General features: G+C 35.4%; 1 protein-coding gene and 1 long non-coding RNA gene across 5 annotated transcripts in view; one reads left to right on the top strand and one right to left on the bottom strand.

Annotated features, from left to right (window-relative positions):
* Positions 1–234: 234 nt before the first annotated feature.
* LOC148124001 (uncharacterized) lies at positions 235–557 on the top strand. Its single transcript, XR_015739920.1, has 2 exons — positions 235–330; positions 371–557. It is a non-coding gene; the product is annotated as an uncharacterized LOC148124001 (long non-coding RNA).
* Positions 558–1,014: 457 nt separating this feature from the next.
* Positions 1,015–22,582, bottom strand: part of GPD1L (glycerol-3-phosphate dehydrogenase 1 like) — a 28,168-nt gene continuing 6,600 nt past the window's right edge. For 3 of the 4 annotated variants that reach the window (XM_026717784.2, XM_026717785.2, XM_087915372.1), the window contains 5 exons: positions 10,167–10,305; positions 7,399–7,511; positions 5,384–5,617; positions 4,658–4,764; positions 1,015–3,847 (listed from right to left, as the gene is read on the bottom strand). In XM_026717784.2, the coding sequence (XP_026573569.1) occupies positions 3,751–3,847; positions 4,658–4,764; positions 5,384–5,617; positions 7,399–7,511; positions 10,167–10,305 (690 nt within the window). In that variant the 3' untranslated portion in view covers positions 1,015–3,750. Of the gene's footprint in view, positions 3,848–4,657; positions 4,765–5,292; positions 5,618–7,398; positions 7,512–10,166; positions 10,306–22,582 lie in introns of those variants that run through there. The other variant, XM_087915373.1, reaches the window with a different exon arrangement.

Raw genomic sequence — 22,582 nt, 5'->3', positions numbered from 1 at the left:
TGTTCCCTTTCTGAAGAAATTAATGTAGCAAATACAATCGAGAGAGTAACAAATCCTAAGTACTAAATGTACAAGTAAGAAACACAGAATGTTTTATTGAAAACAATAACAGTGGGTGACATAGATAAATCTTTTACTAACCTGTACATCTGCTTTTAAAAAATAAGTGAGGGAGTAAAATAGGAGTAAATAGTTTTAAACAATTTGACAATATGCATAAATCATTACATTGTTTACAGAGCCTTTTACATATTACAAACACATATACAAAATGGCTATATATATTGAATATTAGAATTAAAAGAAAAAATTACTTCATAAGTCACTTCAGTCTAGCAGGTTTTAATACTATAAAGTCACTTCAGTCTAGCAGGTTTTAATACTATAAAGAGAAATATGTGTTTTCTATTATATTAGCCTTTTCTCAATTGTTTCTTTCAGAATGTATACACATTTTTTTCATTACCATGTTGTATTCAAGTCATTCTAAGTTATGAATGTCAACAACAGAAAAATTGCTTTAACTGCTCAAAGCAAAATGTGTCAGGTTTCATGGGGTAGAGCAGCTACACCCAATCGACAGCTTTCCAGATGTGTTCGGATTGCATCTAGTTTCAACACATGTGGAAGGATCCAAGTTGAGAAAGATTTGGGTCAAGTTCTGAGCACTATTTGGAGTGTTTCAAGGAGGAGCTATTTTCTTTTCATATTAAGAGTGGGAATTTGGTGTCCCTTCAGACATTGCTGGACTACAGCTCCCACATCTCCTGATCACTGACTACCTGACTGGAGCTAATGGGAAGCCAGATCTTGCAACATTTGCAGGGTCATGGGTTCTCCAATCTTATACCAAACTACCATTCTAGACTCCACTTTATGAATAGAAAATATTTTGATGAGGAAAAAGAGGCAAGAATAATGCTTGGCATTTAAAGTAAATTGTGACTGCCATCCATGGAAAACTCACGCTTGTATCTCAAAATAATTTTCTAACAGAAGAAAACAATAGTATAGTTTAAAAAAAAAATGATTTCCTAATTGGCAATGTGATCCCAACTGTGAAATGATTGTGCTTGAATCAGCCTCTTCTATCTCAAAAATCATGCAATAATCTTATTCAGGCCACTTAAAACAGACAATTCATAATAAAAGTGACCAGAGAAATAAACAAGTTCAACAGGAGAATAAACCATCCTACATTAATGCTCTAAGGCCAGGGAGTATACATAAAATAAATGTAGTCCAATTTAGTATTTACAGTGAACGTTTTGAGCAATGAGTGGAGTTTGATTCAAATCCTGCCAATCAGCCTATAAATATACTGAATATAACCCTCAGATGGTCATTGTCCTCAGGCTACCTACCTCATAAAGCTGTTACAAGGGTAAATGGGAGGAGAACCACTGCCACTCTGCTTTTTGAAGAAGAGTTAGAAAGAGTGTAGAGAAAAGCAACAAAGATGATAAGGGGTTTGGAAACTAAATTGTGATGAATGGCTAAGAGAACTAGATATGTTTAGCCTAATGAAAATAAAGCTTAGCAAAGACATGATAGCAATCTTCTAATACTTCAAGGGCTGTCATGGGAAGAGGGCTTCAATGTAGTCTTATAATACCTGGGAGCAGAGCAAAAAGCAATAAGTAGAAGCTCTTCAGAGAAAGTTCCAATCTGGAAATAAATAACTTCCTAACAGTGAAAATGATTAATCAATGAAATAGCTTGCCTCTTGGAGTTTTCAGAGTGCTCCATTGCTGAAGATTTTCAAGAAAAAAATTGGACAACCATTTGTATGGGATGGCATAAGAAGTCGTGTCTGAGGCAGGAGATTGAACTAGAGGACCTCCAAGATTTCTTCCACCCTATAATTCTATTATTCTAAGACAAGGTATTAATTTTAGCTTATAATAATCAAGACTTACGATTAATTTCATATATATTAGATCAACTTTCCCCAATCAAATGATGTACAGAAGTACTGTTGGTCACAAGTGACAGATGCTGTTAATTCCACAAATGTGAAGGCAATTGAGAGGATAGCTTTACATAGTTTGTTAATCAGACTATTACTTAACCAACACTATTGTCATTTTTTTCAAAAACATTCCCATTCTAAACAGTTATATCTAACTCAACAATTGAAACAGAATCAAAAAGGCAAAAAGGCACCAAAATAAAACAGCTGAAATAGCAATGTTTTGTAGTAATGGGCATTTGCATAATAATGTATTCACTTTGGATATAATCAGAACAAATCCCCTTAAGTTATTTGCACTAGCCTTCCCAAGTGGGTAGAATTCAATGTATGAAGACCACGCTTTTCAATTTTTTACTAGTCTGTCACTCTCCAGGTTGGTTAAAGGCTGGTGTATGTCAATACTGTGTTTCAAGCACTGGCCTGCTGGATAGTGTAAACAAAGCACACATGCTGCTGTTAGTTCAGTGAAAAAGCCGTACATTCCCATATTAGAACCTTGCTGGACAAAATAACTCATTTTGGCTCTTTCTAATTTAACCCCACAAACGGACAAAGAATATGCTGAGGAAACAACATCAACCACAATCGACCTTCACAGTTTTGACACATCAGAGCATGACAGTAAATGCCACCTGAAAGAACTTCTGGGCAGTGGGCCAACCTGAGTGATAATGGGTTGTAATCTTGTAACATGTAAAAACTTTCACACAGCTGTGCCCCATTTTCATATATATGCCTATATCATCACCTTAATATTATTCAGCTAGGATAATAGCAGCTTTGAAGCTGTTTGTATAAATCCACAGGATCATGCATTGTTTAAAAATATGTGATGTTAAGCATTACAGCTAGATCAAAAAAGCTTTGATTTGTTTACCTAAACCTTTTAGCTTAGAAAATGGAGAAAACTGAATTAGGATAAATATCGGAGGGCAAATTTTTACCTTAAACAGCAATCTTATCACTTAGGACAAGAATTCCCATCATATCCTGATAAGAGCGGGAGTCCTTAGGAACTGCACTTCCATACACTTACTGGATTGGAAGCCAATATATATATATTTAAAAGAGAGGCTACAATTACTTTAAAAACACATTTGAAAAATCTCATTTCTTTAAATTAGTTTTAAGAATAAATTATTTTTAAAATTTAAGTTTTAAAAATTTTAATGCCACTTCCCACTAATCAAATGATACCAAAGTGATTCTCATTAAATGACAATCTAAGCCATAGAAAATGTGCAAATCTGACTGAAAAAATCCAAATGCATGTTGTCAAAGCTTACTATACTTTAGCAAACAGCTTCTAGGCGATATTGATACGATATGCTCAATGAATAGGTATCCAGAAATTAACAATTAAAGCTCTCCTTATTGCTATTAATGCATCTGGCGCTGATGGGATCTTTAGCCCAATAAATTTTTGGAGTACTGTAGTACTTTACTTCTGCTCTAATTGTATCTTTCCCTTTAATCACTGGAAAGTTTAGATGAATCCCTGCTTGAAAAGGAAGCATTAGAATTATGTTTAAAAGAACATCAGGCATTTCAAATAAGGCAAGGGGATTAGGAAGTTTGAGTGCAAGTTCTGCACAGTATATTTGAAAGCCAACTAAATCTTAGCCACTAAAAATAACAACTAGTATTCTAGGAGCTGTATAATGCACAATGTAGAAAAACCCATAGACTTTTTCATGGAGTAGGCAAGCCAATGACAGTAATCTGAACTAATGAATGAATATGAAAAGGCAGGAACTGTGACAATGGTAAAGTGTTTATATGTGCTCTGGATGGCTCTGGAGGCAGGAGATCATTTCTTGGACAGGCTTTCCTTCATAGCAGATTTTATAAACAGCAGTAAATAGTGGAAACCTAAAAAATAAGACAAGCAATAATCTTACCAGGAGATGAAACTATGAAACTATTGGTGTTTAACTTTTTTTAATGCTCTGGTGACCAAAATAAATCTGAAGTACCATTTACTTATTTGGTTTGTATCTCTTTTTCTGTTCCAGCAAATACATTTAAATGGACTAATCCCTAAATTAAAGTACTGTCCATAAAAAAAACCACAAAAATTTTAGAGGAGAGACGTATCTTCTTTTTCCTTCACTACATTCTGCAGGCAAAAGTTATTTTACAATGTATCATTGAGTGCCAACATGTTGGGAATGGGGAGACCCAGATTCCCATCCTCCCTTCAGCATGGAAGCCAGCTGAACGACTTTGGACAAGTCACTCTTTCTCAGCCCAAATAGGCAAGTTAAACAAATTGGTATATTGCTTATGATTAGAGAAAGTAAACTACAGGAAAACTACTGCAGGAAGTTAGGATAAATTTTCAAGTAATGAAGCATGCAAACATGTACACAATTTGTGTGCAAACATGTACACAACATGTACACAAGTATGCATGTACACAATTTGAAAAGGACTACAGACAAAATTATGGTTTGAATTTCTGTCAAACAAGCAGAATAAGATAATTTGTATTTTAATATTATTATTGGGAGTTCATTTAAATATATAACTCAGTAATATTAGTACCTCAGTCCTAGCAGTTTCTCTTGAGTAGAAGAGAGTCCTTACTTCCTAATACAATCCTAATATAAAATACAAGTTTTTGGAGCAGATTTAGTAGGTATTGGGGTTAAAAATAGGGGGAAGAAATCAGTTTCTTACTTTTCCACCAAACCTTTCTGCTGAAGAATGTGATACACTTCTGCAGAAGTCTGTGGTCCTTGAAGCTTCTGCCCATTCAGCATCTCTTGCTCCAGTTTTTCAATACTCTAAATGTTAAAAAAAAACTATGTCTAAGTTTTATTGATATAGATAAGGTAAGATGACTAGTACTCCCCATATCACCTGTTTGCTAACAGTTTCAGATAGAAATCCTACTTCCGAGTTGATTAGCTCTTTACCAATCTACCAAAGCAAACAATTAGTAAGTCCTACTCTTATTACAATTAGCAGCTAATCTGCTATTATCAGTTTGTGAATACACTGGCATTGTGGTTATGACTTTGCTTAACTCTACTATGACTCTTAATAAAGTGGTTATTGCTTGAAGCACTTTTAGAAGTCCTGATTCAGGATGGTCACTAACCTTTGGGTGGGATTTGTTTTTTTCTTATTTTTGGTTTAACGCAATTTAAGAATCCTCTATAATATTTACTAAGAAATTCATCATAAAATCAAAGGAAAGTGGCCCCTTTTGGCCACTCTGTAATTTCAGTACTGTTTAGAAATTTAAAAAAGTAAGTTTGCAGTTACTGAGTTTATGTTTCTATAAATAAGTTATAAGTGCAAAAACGTACCTTATTACCCTTTAATACAGTCACAAAAGAATCATTCCAAATATGTTAGCTTCCTCGGTTGAAAGTATCCCTGACACCACAAGTAATATACCTTTCCTGTTTTAACAAATGCTTCAGCCACTCTCCGATTTCGGCCACCATAACAAGTTGTGATTAAATCTGCAACTCCACAGCTCTCCAGGAAAGTAGCAATTGAGACCTGCCCCTTGCAGAAGATTTTGGCAAAAGCTATCATTTCCATTAATCCAAGTCTAATGACAGCTGCTTTGGTATTATCTCCACAGCGAAGACCGTCACAGAAGCCAGCTCCTACTGCCACTATGTTCTAAATAAATGACATGGAAAGGCAAAGAGACCACAGGATAATGAAAGAACTCATTGAACTTAGTTATACACATAGAATCCTTGACTTACAATCGCAATTGAACCTAAAATTTCTGTATCTAAGTGAGACATTTTTAAGTGAATTTTGCCCCATTTTATGACCTTTTTTGCCATAATTGTTAAATGTATCATTGCAATTGTTAAGTTAGTAGCACAGTTGTTAAGAGAATGTGGCTTCCCCATTGACTGTCAGAAAGTCACGAAAGCTGATTGGATGCCAGCAAGCAAATTTGGAATTTTGAAAACATGTTACAAGCGCAAAATGATATAAATACCATTGATATCTTTTGTTAATAGTCTGCTGGGCAAAGCCACTCCGCTGAAGGAAAGTTTGTTCATATAATCCTCTTTAACCAATAGGATGCCCACCCCAGCTTCTTTTGTTTTTTTCTGGACAGACACATTTTAAAATCAAACTGGTTATGTATGGCCTTATGTATAAATAATCAGTATTATCTGGTGATAAAACAACTACATTATCTTGAAGAAAGGAAATTCTGATTTCTGAAAGTAAGTTTGTTGTGTATGTTAATAGTGAAGAGTCTTAAACAATTACCAATTTCCAGAATTAATTTTACATTTTATCAGCACTCTTTGCTGTGATGGAAATGCTTTCAAATACGATATGAACTACTCATCTATCACCTTTATGTAGTGAATTATATCCCAGTGGTGTGTTGGCTGAAATTCTAAGAATTATCATTTCCAGTGCCTTGTATCTTGTCTGAAAACCCATTCAGATATGAAAAGATGTGTTGCAATGTGAGAAATTCTTCAGTGTCACTTAGGATTATAAACCAGGATATAAAAATCTTAATTTACCATGGTTACAAATAGGGGTATATTTCAAAAATTTTAGCAACTGGTTCTCTGCCCAGTTGCTGGCTGGGCATGGCCAAGGTGGGCATGGCCTAGTCGGCCTCCTGTAATATGGGGAGGATGTTTTTGTCCTCCCCCGGGCTCTGGAGGTTGGAAATGGGCCCATTTCTGGCCTTCCAGAACTTTTGGGAGGCCTATTTTTCATCCTCCCCAAGCCTCCGCATGTGCCCTGCACTTACTTGGCATCCAAAATAGGCTGCATGGGACTCCTGAGAGGGGTGGCTGGGGCCAGCCAGGGGTGAGATTTAACAGGCCATTAAATTAGCTATGGGTTCACCTGAACCGGGGTGAACCGGTAGCAACCCACCCCGGTTACCAATCTTGGCTACCTATTTTAATTCTATATGAATCTTGCACGAACTCAGTCCCATTCCAACTTTATCCAAGAGATATAATATAATAGGGCAGGAAAAAGCTGTCCTAGTTCTTGTTGCCTACCATTAAACTAACCAACAATAAAAATCTAAAACTTCTGTTTCAAAGAGTTTTTGAAATGAGAGGAAGATGTTCCTGAGTGTTGAGAGAAATTTTGCATTAATCAAATAAGATAGTTTTGGCATCAACATGTTACTGAAGATTGCAGAGGAGGCAAACACTGAAATTAGTTCTGGTAACAAACTCCCCACCAAGCATTTCTCTAGTCCAGGGGTGTCAAACTCGCAACCCGGAGGCCAGATGCCTCACATGCTGGTCCTGTCCTCGCCCAGTTTAGTGAAGGGGAAAAACATCCCGATACATCATGTGACAGTGCCATGATGATGAGAGTTTGACACCCCTGATTTTGTCGTATGAGTAAGTGGGAGGCAGTTACTTTTTTAATGCCATCTTCACCAAAAAAAGTACCTTAAGAGCACCACAAATCTCAACTGTATCAGCATCATCCACAACAGTTATTCGGAAGTTTGGAGTCTGTAGAAGTTCTTTGAAAAGGAGGCCATTTTCCAATATTTTACACCCTGTTTTTGTTGGGAAGTAGGGAGAGGAAAAGGTGAAAATTGTTAACGTCATTTAGTTATCATCTCAGCATTTCCAAGCAGGAAACAAAAAACAAAAAACTTTTACACAACACAATTAAAAATGAATCTATTGAATCTTCAGCACAGTGTATCTCCAAATCCTTCCTGATTTCGGAGCAACTGTCAATTCATATCAGATTAGCTGAGATAGGATTCCAGTAAGAGATGAAAAATGAACCAAGAAATCTCTAGAGGTCTCAATCATCCAGGTCATGGTTGTTCTAAAGGTGCTTTTCCAAAAGGCAAGTGGACTGGATTTCCTTGCATTTTTCCTTGAAAACATTTCACTTTTTATCCAAGAAGGTTCAGAAGAGTCAGAACTGAAGAAGTTTTTGGATGAGAAACGAAATGTTTTCAAGGAAAAAAACCAAAAAGGCCAGTTGCCCTTTGGAAAAGCACATTTGGGGAAAATCTATAAGGTTAGTACCTTATGATTCTTGTATATATGTTCAATTCTATGCTGTCTGGTCATATTTTATTTCTAGTTGTATCTGATTCTGATTTTGGATTCTGATTTCTGGTTGCATCTGATTCTGGTTGCATCTGATTCATTCTTACTATTAAAGGCCTCTTTTTATATTTGTGTATTATAGTGAATAAAATATAAAGAAACTATTTTATCCTTTGGCTAATACTGTATCAGCCAATACAATACATATTTCATACCTCTAGCATCCTGATTTATCAAAGAAACATATTACTGACAAAACAGGTGTATTTGAGATACAATGGCAATACGTAAGACCTGATTTCTCAGCTATAAGACAAAAACACATGGAGAATTTGGAGGGCCTTGATATACTGTAAGTCAAGCTATTGTTTCATATTGCTGTGCTTGTATGATAGTTAGACTCATTGAACCTCCATAGAATTTCTTTTTAAGTGGGCCTATCTTGGATTACACTATTCCCTATATAATTCAATCTGTAGTTCTCTGGATGCCTTGGCCCAATAACTTCCAGGATTTCAATCCTGGTTAAATATTCTAGAATTATAGTCCCAAGGGCTATACTTGGAGGACTTCTGTTTGAAGAAATCTGCTTTAAGATCAAATCTGGATCGGTCACAGGGACCAGAGATTTATTCTGTCATGCTTTTGAACTCATGCCCATCTTCAGGGAACTTCTCTCTACTGGAATATGTGTTTTTGGCTCCTAAGTACTTGATAAGCTGGTAGTAAATCAGCACTCCTGTTAACCGACAAGGCTTCAATCATTTCCCTGGCTTTACAATGTTACTGAAATGAAAAACAAAATGAAACTTTATTGAGAGCAAAAGGTTATTGCAATGGCAGTGCAGAGCAGTAGCAGAGGCATATGCAGCAGTAGTTATAGCTTTAGAATGGGAGGCATGATTTGGCAATCAAAACTTTGATTCTTTTTATACATATATAATCGGGTGAGATTCAAATTTCTTAACAACAGGTTCTGTGGGTGTGGCCTAATTTGTGGGTGTGGCTTGGTAGTCGTGACTGGGTGGGCATGGCTTGAATGTAAATATTGTAACTCACAACACACCATGTATGTAAATATTGACTTTTTTTATAAAAAAAGAACCAAAAGCAGACAAAGCAGGCAGGCAAATTGAACTGCTCACAGAATCACAGTTTAACTTAGAGATCTATCTATCTGCAATCGGCTACTTGAGTCTGCACTTCAGTCCTAAGGAAGATTCGGCTCTGCTTTTAGGATTTCCTGCTTTCTAGCTAATCTAAATCTCCTGGCAGAGCAGAACAGCTAATGGTCAGGGGAAAAAATGGAAAAATAGCAACTTACAAACCAGGCAAGTTGGATGGCTCGCATGCCAGGTAAGGAGTGAGTGGGCGGGGAGGGGTGGGGCCAGCCAGTGGAGTGATTTGCTGGTTCTCCGAACTGGGGACAATTGTGTATGCAGTGTTTGCAAGAAATCATCAGCTATGCCGCCTGGACAGCTGACAAAGCGCAGGGTGTGGGTGTACAGCATTTGAAAATCCTTTTGTTTCCTGCTTTTTCAACCTCAGTTGGGCTGCACAAAGCAGCTGAGGAGGGAAAAGCAGGTAATAAACGACAACCTAGAGCCCGGGCAGGCGGGTAGGCCAAACACCAAACTGATTCAGTGTCAGCTGCTCTTCGCTGCTACAGGTTCTATAGAACTGGGCCAAACTGGTAGCATCCCACCTCTGTATATAATGCATGCAATGGTCAGTTATAAGGAGCAGAGTTTTGATTACCCAGTTGCATTTGTCATTTTGAAGCCAATAATTGTTGCTGTAGATATTCCTGAACCCACCCAAATGTTATGAGCAACAACTCTGTTGATATTTTTAAAAACACAGCTGGAAATTTAGGAATTTCTTTTTTTTTTAAGGAGAATAACAGGTGGGAATATACTTTCTCTTCTCACAAAGGAAATGTTTGCTACTTATTCCTGTTCCAGAGGATTGCAGGCAATATCATATTATAAATTTCAGTATCACTAGGCTCAATGACACTTACTTATTACTAATCCATGGATAGCATTACAGACCAAATATGAACAAAAGCAGGAAATACCGAGGATTGGGGAAAATTGAAATGGAGGTATTTATTGAAAAACATGTTATTTTTTTAAATTTACCTATTGTGGTTTCACAGAATTTCTCTGCAGCTACTTCATTGGCAATGTTTGCTCCCATCAACACACTGATATCTATTTCCATTTTCCCCCGGATTACATCAGAGATAAGTCTGAGTCCCTCAGGGCCTTCATCTATACCCTGCAAGAAACATAGGAAGGCAGTGATTACAGTTGATAATAATTTTTTAAAAAGAATATCAGTCAATAATGCTTTGTTTTTTTTCCCAGTAATCTTTATTCAATTTTCAGAAGTTTTCAAAACATACAATAAAATTATATACACAATTGCGTCAATGTCAAGACATCATTTACATTTCGTTATCTTATTTTTATACATACTATCTTATTATATTACAATCACATTTTCTTTTCCTTATTCCAAATTTATATCACATATTTTCATCATATATATCTATTTATTCTAATATATATATATAATTTCCTATTCTTAATCAAAGCATTGTTTTTCTTCCTATTCTTAAGCCATGCATATCAGGCATCCCATACTGTATAGTATGTAGATTCCTCTTTATCTTTTAGTTTTAGAGTCAGCCTATCCATTTCTGCACAGTCTAATATTTTCTTTATGACTGCTCCCTCTGATAGTATATTTCCTTGTTTCCAAGATTGTGCATATGAGATCCTAGCAGCAGTTAATATATGCAGCATATCTATCCTTTTTACTATATTTCCCTTTTATTATACCTGATAAAAATAGTTCTGGTTGAAATTCAATCTTTTATTATTTCTTCTAACATAGTCAAATTGTATTCTAATATTTTTTGACTTCCGGACAGGTCCGCCACATATGGAAGTAGGTATCCCTTTCTTTCTTGCACTTCCAACATCCTGGGTTTTGATTCGCAAACATTTTTGCTAACCTTGCAGGGGGTAAGTGCCACCTGAAAAACGTTTTGTACGTTTGCTCGATACGCTGTAGACATAGTTAATTTATAATTTGTCCTCCACATTCTTTCCCAATGTTCCAGATCTATAGTGTCCCACATTTTTTGCCCATGCTCTCATTGTTTCCTTAACTACCTCCTCTTCCATCTTAAAATTTAAAAGGAAATTGTATATTTTAGATTTCCTTTTTTCCTGTTCCTTGTAGGATTTCATCTAATTGTTGCTTGTCCAAATAAAATCTGTATTCTACTTTGTCCTTTTTATGCCTTGCCTATACTTGCATATATGGCCACCAGTCTATATCTATATTTTGTTGTTGTAATTCCTGTATAGTTTTTAATCTTCCTTGTTCATCTAACAGATCTATGTAGTTCCTCATTTTCACCAGATCCATTGTATTTGGATAAATTAGTGCCTCCTTTGTTGACAGCCAGCATGGTATTTTAACCTAATGGTTCTTCTTAATTTTACTCCATATCTGAATTAATGCATCTCTAATTTGATATCTCTGAAAATAGGAATGTTGCTTATTTTTTCTGTTCCATAGGAAACTATGCCACCCTCTTTGCAGATCATGGCCTTCTATTAACAATATTCTTTTATTTTCTAGGTTGATCCAATCTTTAATCCATACCATGGCTGTGGCCTGGTAGTACATTTCCCAATCTGGGAGTCCAAAGGATATGTCTCATAATCTTCTAATACATTTATTACCATGCTAGTATTTTTAATTTTTCTATCAGCAGAAATCCATTCTGATCACTATGTATAATATGATTTAATATTCCTTTAAGCCTTTCTGCCATTATGGTCATAAATACCTTATAGTCAACATTCAATAATGATACGGGCCTATAATTTTGGATTTGCTGATGGTTTGAGTCCTCTTTTGGGATTAATGCTATATTCTTACCACAATTTGGGTAAATTCACTGTCACTAGGGCTTCATTGTATAGATCTAACAGTTGTGTTTCTAATTTTTCTTGAAGTGTTTTGTATAACTCATCCAGGAGGCCGTCTGGTCCTGGTGTCCTATTTTTCTGCTTCTGAATCACCTCCTGCAGTTCCCTTGGTGTTCTTTATTCATCACTTCCTTGCTTTTTTCCAGGATTGTAGCTAGCCCTTTCCCTTTTAAATACTGTTGAATATTCTCTTCTGTTATATCCTCCCACCTATATAATTCCTCAAAGAAAGTTTTGATAATATGTTTTTTCTTTTCCATTAGGTGTTGTAATTGTATCGTCAGCATCTTTCAAATGCTGGATTGATTTCTCTCCTTTTCTTTCTTTAATTTATAGGCTACTCACCTTCCCAGCTTGTTCGCATGTTCAAAGTAATTTTGTTTCATCTTTCTCATATCTTGTATCCATTCTTCCTGCATCAGCAACAACTCAAAAAACTATTGAGGAGTCCTTAACAGGGGAAAAGCAGCCTAATGTCCCCACCATTAATATGCAAACTTATCCTTGCAGGAAGCTATATCTAAAATGCAAGAAATGATGATTAAAAATCACAATGAAACTAGAGCAGATATAAGCGAATTGAAAGATGAGATGGGGAAATTGAAGGCTGAAATGAAAGTGGATATATCGAAGGTGGAGGGTAAGATCGGGTCTCTACAGCAGGCCATGGAGAAAAACAAAGTGAAAATAAAGATATAGAGAGTAGAACAATACGCATGGAGACTAACTTTGAAAGGATGGATGAGGAATTTAAAAATGTACTTAGAAAACGGAAGACTCACTGGTCCACCTCGAGATGGACAAAGCAATGGCGTATTTAAGGTTCAGAATGTGGCTGAAGCAAAAAATGAAGAGTTGGAACATTTGATGGCAGAAATATTGGCTGAATGGTTAGGAAAGGAAAAAGATGATCTAATTAAAGAGTTTGATGAGGTATATAGGGTTAGCACAAGCTATGCCAGGCATAACAACTGTCCAAGAGAAATCCATATCCACTTCTCTAGGAGATGTCTGAGGATTTAATTTTGAAAATGTCTAGGGAGGAAACAATATCATATAAAGGCAGAGAAATTATGATTTAAAAAACAAATTCAAAGAAAGTGAGGATGATAAGACAAGATTATAAATTTCTAGCTAATGATTTAAATAAAAAGGAATCAATTTAAATGGTTAATCCCGGAAAGGATGTTAATTACGCATGGAAAGAGAGGGAAAATCAAAATAGAATCGATAGAACAGGCCCAAGATTTTTATCAACAGCTCACGGATCGAATGGTCAATCCACTAAAGAAGAACTTAAAGGAGACCACAGGAGGACCGATATCATCACAGAACCCAAAAGGAACGACTTTCTCCAATTTCAGGAAGTGATAAACTACAACCTGGGAGAGAAGAGCAAATCCCACAACAACAACAAGAGAATCGAATCATTACTAGGCAAAAATCTAAGCAGGCGTGAGATAAATGGTGGAGGGAAGAAGTTGCTCTCCATCAATATAAATGGATTAAATTCAATATCAAAAAAAAAGGATACTTTCAAAACTTATTCAACATAACGCAGATATAATATATCTTCAAGAAACACATATTTTTGAAAAATGATGAAGCGACATCTTTGTCCAAAATTAGAAACTTTTTACGGCACGGCCGATAAACAAAAGAAAAAGGAATTGCAATTTACGTAAAACAAGATGTAGGGCAGAATTAACCTGGTGGATCCGAAGGAAGAACTCTGGTTATACAAGTTTGGATAAACCACATCACATTTTTACTTGTAGCAATCTATGCCCCAAATGAAGACCAAGGAAATTTTTAAACACCTCCACCAAAAAATAGTAGGCTTTGAAAAAGGAACATTTGCTTGATTGGCGATTTTAACTCCATTGCAGACTACCAAAAAGACCATAGTAATATGGGAAAAAACAAGAAGGAAAAGGGAACTTTCTGCGGCATGTAAGGAAATGATGAAAGAGTTAAATTTAAAAAGATTTATGGAGGGGAACGGAATCTTGAAGAGAAACAATTTACATACTATTCTAATCCACATAAGACTTGGACTAGAATAGATATGGCTTGGATGGATTTGGATTTGGCTAATGAAATAAAAGAAATTAAAATCCTACCAAATGAATGGGCTGACCACAACCCAATACAGCTAATTTGGAGAGATAGAGAGGAATAAAAAAGATAGACACTCAACACCCAAATAGTAAATGAAGAAGAGTATATTAATAAGCTGAAAGAGGAGCTAAACTATTTTCTAAAAGATAATAATAATGAAACAACTTCAAAACAGAATATTTGGGATACTATGAAAGCAATTATAAGAGGTACAACAATTTCCTATAATGCTATGAGAAACAAGAGAACTTATGCCCAACAAAACGTATTACAACAACAAATCAAAGACTTAGAAATACAATTACAAAAAACCTAAGATCCAAGGAATACAAAACCAGTTAATATTAGCCAAACATAAGCTGAATTTAATTGAACAAGATAAAATAGAAGTTAGCTTGAGAAGGTCCAAACAAAATTATTTTGAACACGCTAATAAACCAGGAAGATGGCTATCTTATAAACTTAAAAAAGAAAAAGAAAAGAGACTGATACACCAACTAATAGACGAGAAAGGCATACCACAACATGAGATTGAGAAGAAAAAAGATATTATATTAAACTATTTTCAAAGATTATATAAAAAAGAAGAAATCAATGAAGACAAAATAAGAACTTATCTGGAGAATACGAATGATAAAACAATAGGGGAAGGAGAGAAAGAATTATTAAATAAGGATATTACATGGTCTGAGTTGAAATCTGCAATGGAGAATCAAAGTAATAATAAATCCTGGTCCAGGCGGAGTTCCAGTAGAATTGTACAAAGCCACAATAGAGTTAGTAGGGCCACTGATGCTGGAAGTGTTTAACGAAGTACTTTTAGCAGCCAAAATGCCAGACTCATGGAGGGGCGTTGATTTCGTTAATTCGAAGGAGGATGTAGATGCCAGATATATCAACAATTATAGACCAATCTCACTTTTAAACGCTGATTATAAATTATTTACCTCAATTATAGCAAATAGAGTAAAACAAGTTTTAAATTTATACATTCATGAAGACCAAAATGGTTTCCTTCCATCCCTCCAAATCAAAAATAATCTAAGAACCGTTATTGACGTCTTAGAATATTATGAAGTTCATCCAGAGAAACAATTTGCACTCATGTTTTTAGATGCGGAGAAAGCATTTGATAATCTACATTGGCACTTTTTAATACAAAAAATCTATAACATGAGTCTGGGCACTAAATTCGAGAACATTATCACAAAATTTACAATACCCAACAGGCCAATATACTAATTAATGGTGAACGAACAGGCCCATTAAACACTGAAAAGGGCGTTAGACAGGGTTGCCCCCTCTCACCCCTCCTATTTATACTTGCTTTAGAATCACTGTTAACACGGATAAGACAAAACTCTGAAATCCAGGAGTTAGGGTCAAAGCAGAGGAATATAAACTACAGGCGTTTGCAGGCGATATGGTTTTTCTTCCTAGAGGAACCCATGGAAAAAGGACATAACCTAATAAAAGAACTAGAACAATTTGGTTCAGTAGCAGGATTAAAGATTAATAGAAATAAGACAAAATTAATGACTAAAAATCTAACAGAGAATCAGAGGAAAGAATTAGAAAAAACCATGGGGATACAGGCAACAAAAAGGTCAAATATTTAGGCATATGGTTAACACCACATAGTAAATCGCTCAAAGAGAATAATTATGATAAACTATTACAGCAAATTAAGAAAGACCTAGAATCTTGGAATAAGCTGCAGCTTTCTCTACTGGGCAGGATTGCCACGATCAAAATGAACATCTTACCAAAATTCCTTTACTTATTCCAGACAATCCCAATTAAATTACCCAAATTTTTTTTTGAAGATATAAATAAGGTAACACTTAAATTTATTTGGCAAGGGAAAAAGCTAGAATCAATATTAAGGCTTTACAAGATGCAAAAGTAGAGGGGGCTAGCGCTCCCAAATTGGGAATTATATTATTGGGCAGCCAACTTATTATGGTTAAAAGACTGGGTCAATTTACTCAATAAAAGAACTTTAGCCTTGGAAGGGCACGATCTTCAGAGAGGGTGGCACGCATTTCTATGGGATGTGGGGAAAACTAAACAGTCGTATTTTCATAGACACCTTATTAGAGATTCATTATTAACTAATTGGAAAAAATATGCAAAAACATTATTTAAAAATTCCGATTTGGCTTTCAACAAGCGGAGGCAATGGTGCATCCCAACAATTTGGATATAACAAAAACGACTAAATATAAAGATTTATTAGACCCTCTAGGAAAATTAAGAACTCGACAGGACTTACAGGAACAGGGATTTAAAATTGACCAGTGGTTATATATACAAATCCATAGCAGATACAAACAAGATATCAAAGAGTTTGGAATCTTTATTGCTTTATTATGTGGTTCTTTTTGTAATATTTTTTCTAATTCCATGAGTGTATTTTGCAATCCGGTTTGTTTTTCCTTCTTTTCTTTACGTCTTCATGCACTGTATGAAATTGCTAAACTTCTTATGTATGCCTTCATGTCCCATAGGTTCTGAGCTGACGTTTGCTGTTATTTTCTTTTTAAAAGTTCTCTAAATCCCTTTCCATCATCTTAACACATTCTTTTTCTTTTAGAATTTCCTGATTTAACATCCCTCTTCTTCTGTTTTTCAATCCTTTCCAACTAATTTTAATAGGGTTGAAGTCTGCCCATGTATTTATTTCAATTTCTACTTCCTTTATATTTTGCTCTATTTCCATATTTATCCATATCATATCTAATCGTGACTATGATTTATGTGGTGTCGAATAGTAAGTATATTGTTTTTTGTTTGGGTTCATTTCCCTCCATATATCTCTTAGTCCCAATTCATTTGTCATTTGATAGAATATTTTCGGTAGTCTTTTCCTTTTTTTCTTGTCTCTGTTTCTCACGTCATCTTTTTTTGGGGTTCACTATTGCATTGAAATTAACTACCGGATATATGTTTTCATATTCCAACTCTTAAATTTCCTATATAATTTATTATGAAATTCTTCCTGTTTTTCATTGTGCATATATGACTGTTAATAATACTTTCTTATATTTTACAAATATTTCCAGCATTAGAATTCTACCCTCCTCATCTGCATAGACCTGTTTAGATTGTAGCTGCTTTCTAACATATACCGCCATTCCCTCCCTTTTTTGTTGAGCCAGAGATACATATAATGCCCCCGGTTTTGTTGATTCCAATAGTTTGCTATGGTGTCTTTGTATATGTGTTTCCTGAAGTCATATAATATCTATATTTTATTAATATTTTTTCCTTTTTATTGGTGAGTTTAAGCTGTTGATATTAATGGAGATTAATTTCTTCTTCCATCCTACTTTGTGTGTGTTATTTATTAACATCTATTTGCTCTTGTTTCTCTTTGATGCCTTGTTCTTACGCCCTCTCTTTGGTTTTTGGTTTCTTCCTGTTCTCTTTCCTCTTGCTCTACTTCTCTTTCCTCTGACTGTTGTTCTTCCTGGCTCCTACTCTCAACTTTTTTACTGGCTTGATCTTCTTCTGATATTACGTAGAGATCGAAAAATTCCCTTGCCTTGTCTATGCTGTCTATTTTAAACTTTTTGTCCTGCCACAATATCAGCATCCCTTCTGGGATGAGCCATCTAAATAGGATGTTATGTTTGTTCAACTGTGAAGCCAGAAATAGTTCTATGCTCTCTTATTCTTCTTGGAATTTGTTTTAGAGTCACAATTTCTACACCCTTAAAAACCAATGGCTCATCTCTTGTCATTTTATATATCTTGTCCCTTATTAATTTCTTTGAGAATCTTATGCGGTAATTTGAATCTTATGTGGTAGTCTGAAGCGTCTATAATTGGTATATATTCTGTATACCTCATTGATTTCTCTTCAGACCTCTTGTCCATCCCTTTGTAATGCCTCTGCCAGTAGATCTGACATTATTTTAGGTAGGTCTTTTCCTTTCTTCCACCACGTTCTCAAATCTAAGAAAAAAATCAGCTTTCCCCATCTCCAGGTAGGAAATTGCTTCTTTTAATTTCTTGGTTGTTTTTTTTTTCATTAGTTTCTGTTCAATCGTGTTTACCTTCTTATCTGTCTATTCGACCTTTGTTTCTACCACCTTTTTATTTTGCTCTGTCTTGTCTATTGCCTGTTGGATTGTTCCTATTTTGTCATCTAGTTTCCGTATTTCTCCTTTCATCTCCCCCATTTCGCTTTTAAAGCCTTTGTGATTTCTTGTTATCATGTCTTGGGTTCTCATCATAGTTTCTTGTATTGTCATAAGTGCTGCTAGTATTGTTTGCATATTTGGTGCAGGTTTTGTCTTCTCAGAGCTCAGCATACCCTCAGCATACCCTCAATTATCCTGTTGGCGATGCTGTTGTCAGTGCTGAGTTGGACGCTGTTTTCTTCCCAATTTTAGTAACAGTTGTGGTAGTAGACATCTTAAGATTTCCCAAAATTCCTGAAAGATCTTTCAGTATAATCATCAATCTTATCAGCTGACTTCCAGAAAATGTCAAACTATGTCAGTTTTTCAATCTAAGTATCGTAAACTAGTTGCTACTGTAGAGATATATATTAGTTATTAAGTATCTAAAAAATCTAAAAAGGATTCAAGTAATATAGAAATATTATCCAAGTCGATTTTACTACTATGCCTTTCTGTATATTATATCTCCCTTTATCTTTGTTTAGTTATACAATTCTATCATAAATTTAAGGAAGATAAAATCTAAGGTATTAAATGTAACTATGCATATATAAATATAAAAAGTATAAATATAAGTATAAATGTATTTGTATAAATATAACTATAATTATCAATTATCAATTAAATATCAAGGACATATCATCAATGTACTTCTATTAACTACTTTATCTGACTATTAAGATTGTAATTAATAATTTAACATATATAATATAGAGTAGGGTAGGAAAGTAGTTATATAAATAAATATATATATAAAATCAGTTTAAATGTATTTAATTATCCTATATAAATTGTGTGTCTAATAGGTAAGGTAATTCATCAAGTAGTATAAAAAACAAAATATATGTTATAAAATAGTTATTGTTGCAGATATTTGTATATACTGTTTAAATATTTGAATACTTAAGTAGTCTACAGGTATTAGTCAATTCCCACTTCTTCCTTCCTTCCCACTCATCAAATTGCTTGCCACGCTTCTATTTCATCAGCCATCTTTAAATGCTTAGTCTCCATCTCTCTCAATTTGCACAATTACTGCCCTCCTTCAAGATGGTTCCTCTTCTTTATTCCTCCACTCCGAAGAACTCCCAACTACTGCCTCTGATATCTCTTCAATTCTTAGAATCAGTTCAATATTCAAAAAAGTTTTTATAAAATGTTAAAGTTATACGTTCATAGGTTTTGTTCCTCTTCGGTTCTTCCAAGCCTCCCCTCCTTCTGACTGTCAAACTGCTCACCTTTATTAGTTTCCTCCGCTCTGCTCCACAGTCATCACCAATTCGTTACCAGTCTACTTTCCCCAGAGGTTCCCTCTACCAAACACCTTTCTCAGGGCTCTCTTCTCTCATCTCATCAGACTGTCCAAATCCGCCGTTTCTCCTCTGATGTCTCATGCTGATTTCTACTTTTCCACTTCCCGATCACAGATGGCTGTGATGGCTTCGGACCTGCCATAAATGCCAGGTTTCTTGCACACTGGTTTCAAGGGGTTATCTCTCATCATAGCAGAAGGTTGCCTTCCTCCTCGCTACCCTTAAGGCTTCCCCTCTAATTCGTGCTTCTCTCTAAGATCCACGATGCCCCGAAAAACTCCCAAGCGTGAAAATCAGACACAGGAGAATGGAGATCGCTCTCCTTGCTCTGCACCACTGTGACATCACCACCAGAAGTCTTCAGTCAATAATGGTTTGGATGGCCTTTACAGTGGCATTTGCATAGCATGAAGAGTTACCATATTTTTCGATGTATAAATCACTTTTTTGCTTCCCAAAAGTGGGTGGAAATGTGTGTCTTATACAGCAAATGTTGCCCAAGCCCTGCCCATCCGCCAGCCCCTACCCTTTGGCCTCTGCCTCCCAGCAATTTGCCTCCTTGCAGCAAACAGCAAACAGCCTGGTCAGCTTCAGCACAGCCTCATTAGCACAAGCAGCTGATTGTCGGTTGGATCTGCCTCCAAACGATCAGCTGTTTCAGGCTGCAGGGATTGTCATCACCTATTGCTGCCTCCACATACCACATTTTTGGTCACCACATCCCATTTTCAGTCTCTGCATGCCCCATTTTCAGCCTCCATGTGCCCCATTTTTCATTCCAATCCTGACTACCTGGAATGGGCTGAAAATGGGGAGTGCGGAAGCTGAAAATAGGATGCAGAGACCAAAAATAGGGCGCATGGGGGCAGCAATGGGCAATGGCAATCGCTGCAGCCTGAAACAGCTGATCACTGGGAGGCTGATCCAACTGACAACCAGCTGCTTGTGCTAATCAGACTGTGCTGAAGCTAACCAGGCTGTTTGCTGTTTGCTGCAAGGAGGCAAATTGCTGGGAGGCAGAGACAGAGGCAGATTTTTTTTTCTTGTTTTCCTCCCCAAAAGCTAGATGCATCTTATACTTTGGAGTGTCTTATAGTCTGAAAAATATAGTTACTGATGCAGTGTCTGCTTACAATCAGACATATTCAGTTTGCGACATATAAGCATAGTTCTTTAGAATTTAGATCTTGATTTATATATATTTCTGTCCTGTACTAAATCAACATTTAGCATTTTTCCTTTCAACATTTTAAAATCATTACTCAAGAACAAGGTGAAACATTGCATTATTTTACTAGAACACCATGGCTGGCAAAAGTATAGCTATTTCTGAGCCTACCTAATTTTTCAGTTAGGGCATCCATTAAAATATAGTGAAAAGCAGCAAAACATAGAAAGAAGGAAAATATTTTCCACATCATTTATTTTAGCTAAAAATAGAGGATGGGAAACTACAACTTGGTTTTATACCAATCTTTCCTTTCCCAAAACTCATTTATATAATTTGTCAAATAAATGCATAGTTGTCACCATGACATAATAAAAGCAGGATCTAAACAAGTCTATTGAATAACTGAAATAAGGAGATGTACAGTTTTCAGGACATACAGGAACATTCAGGGTTTCTGAAAGTTATAGCTCTAGAAGCTTCAAGGAGCTACTACTAAACGAATTTTTAACATTGATAAAAAATATTCTTAAATATATGATTGAGAATAATCACACTGACTATATTTAGTTTTAATTAAATTTAAAATGTATACAACTTTAATTCAAATCTAATTTTTGCTTTGATATACCAATAATTTATCAGATCTTCCATGTTAGGCTGAATTGAACTCTGACCAGAAAGTTGTGCGACCTGCCTTATAGTAGGTAGGAGCCAATTTTTTCATTCTGAAGTAGTTGCTCATGATTCAAGGGAGAGTTGGCAATTCAAAACTATGATTTTTTTTCTTTAAAAATTGTTTAGAATCTAATGATGAGATTAAAAGAAATTCACGTATACACTGAAGTAGTAATTGGTACTTTAACACGTAGTTCCAAAACTGAAGCCAAATAAAACTTAGATATATCTTGTCTTGAATTCCTCAGGCTGAAATCAGTTAGATAAGCAACATTATGTAAATTCAGCAGATGTTTACAGTCCAAGCCCAAAAGGAACAGAGTTCATACCAGCAGTCCTAGTGCATTGGGCAAGTGGGCATTCATTATCTGAGTAAAAGGAAAGTTAGTTTCCAAAAAAATGTACAGTAAAAATATAGAACATTTCACAGCAAAGCATTTAAGGCTTGGCTGTCAAGGACAGCAATTCCAATAACAAACGACCACAGAACAGAACCAGGTTTTTGTTGTTTTTAATGCATTTAATTATTATAATTACAGTATGATTTTTTAATGTTGTTTGAGGTGATTGGGAGCTACCCGGAGATAAATAAATATAAAATGGGCGACTATAGCAATGTTTTAAATAAATAAATAATTTACAAGTGGGAATATACTGTAACTACAGGAATGTCAGTCTCTTCCTGAGCATATGTTGGATTGATCTATTCTATTGCTCAGCACTTGGCTGCTCTTGAATATATTCTATCCACCTTCCTACACTCTTAATATGGAAGAGCTGCCTTTTGGTACTTCTGTGGGCTGGGTGAATGAGACTTCAGCTCATAGTCCGAATCATTATGGCCAAGGGCATTCCTGATGCTATCCCTGACATTTCACAACCAAGATTCCCTTGTGGGAATTATATTTGTATAGAATTATTTATCTGCACCTTTATTTAATAGTTATTTAATAAGTCACCCGGAATCATTTAGTTGAGTTGTAGTCCATGATTCAGTTAGGAGCAGTTATAAAAATTGAATACATAAGTAAATAATTTAGTATCATTTTGTACACGGAAAGAAACATTATCTTATAG

This window comes from Pseudonaja textilis, chromosome Z (genome assembly GCF_049901715.1).
Source record: "Pseudonaja textilis isolate UNSWEBS1 chromosome Z, rPseTex1.2, whole genome shotgun sequence".
NCBI lineage: Eukaryota > Metazoa > Chordata > Lepidosauria > Squamata > Elapidae > Pseudonaja > Pseudonaja textilis.
Note: the sequence above shows the minus strand (reverse complement) of the source record. Positions and strands in the feature narration are given on the sequence as shown.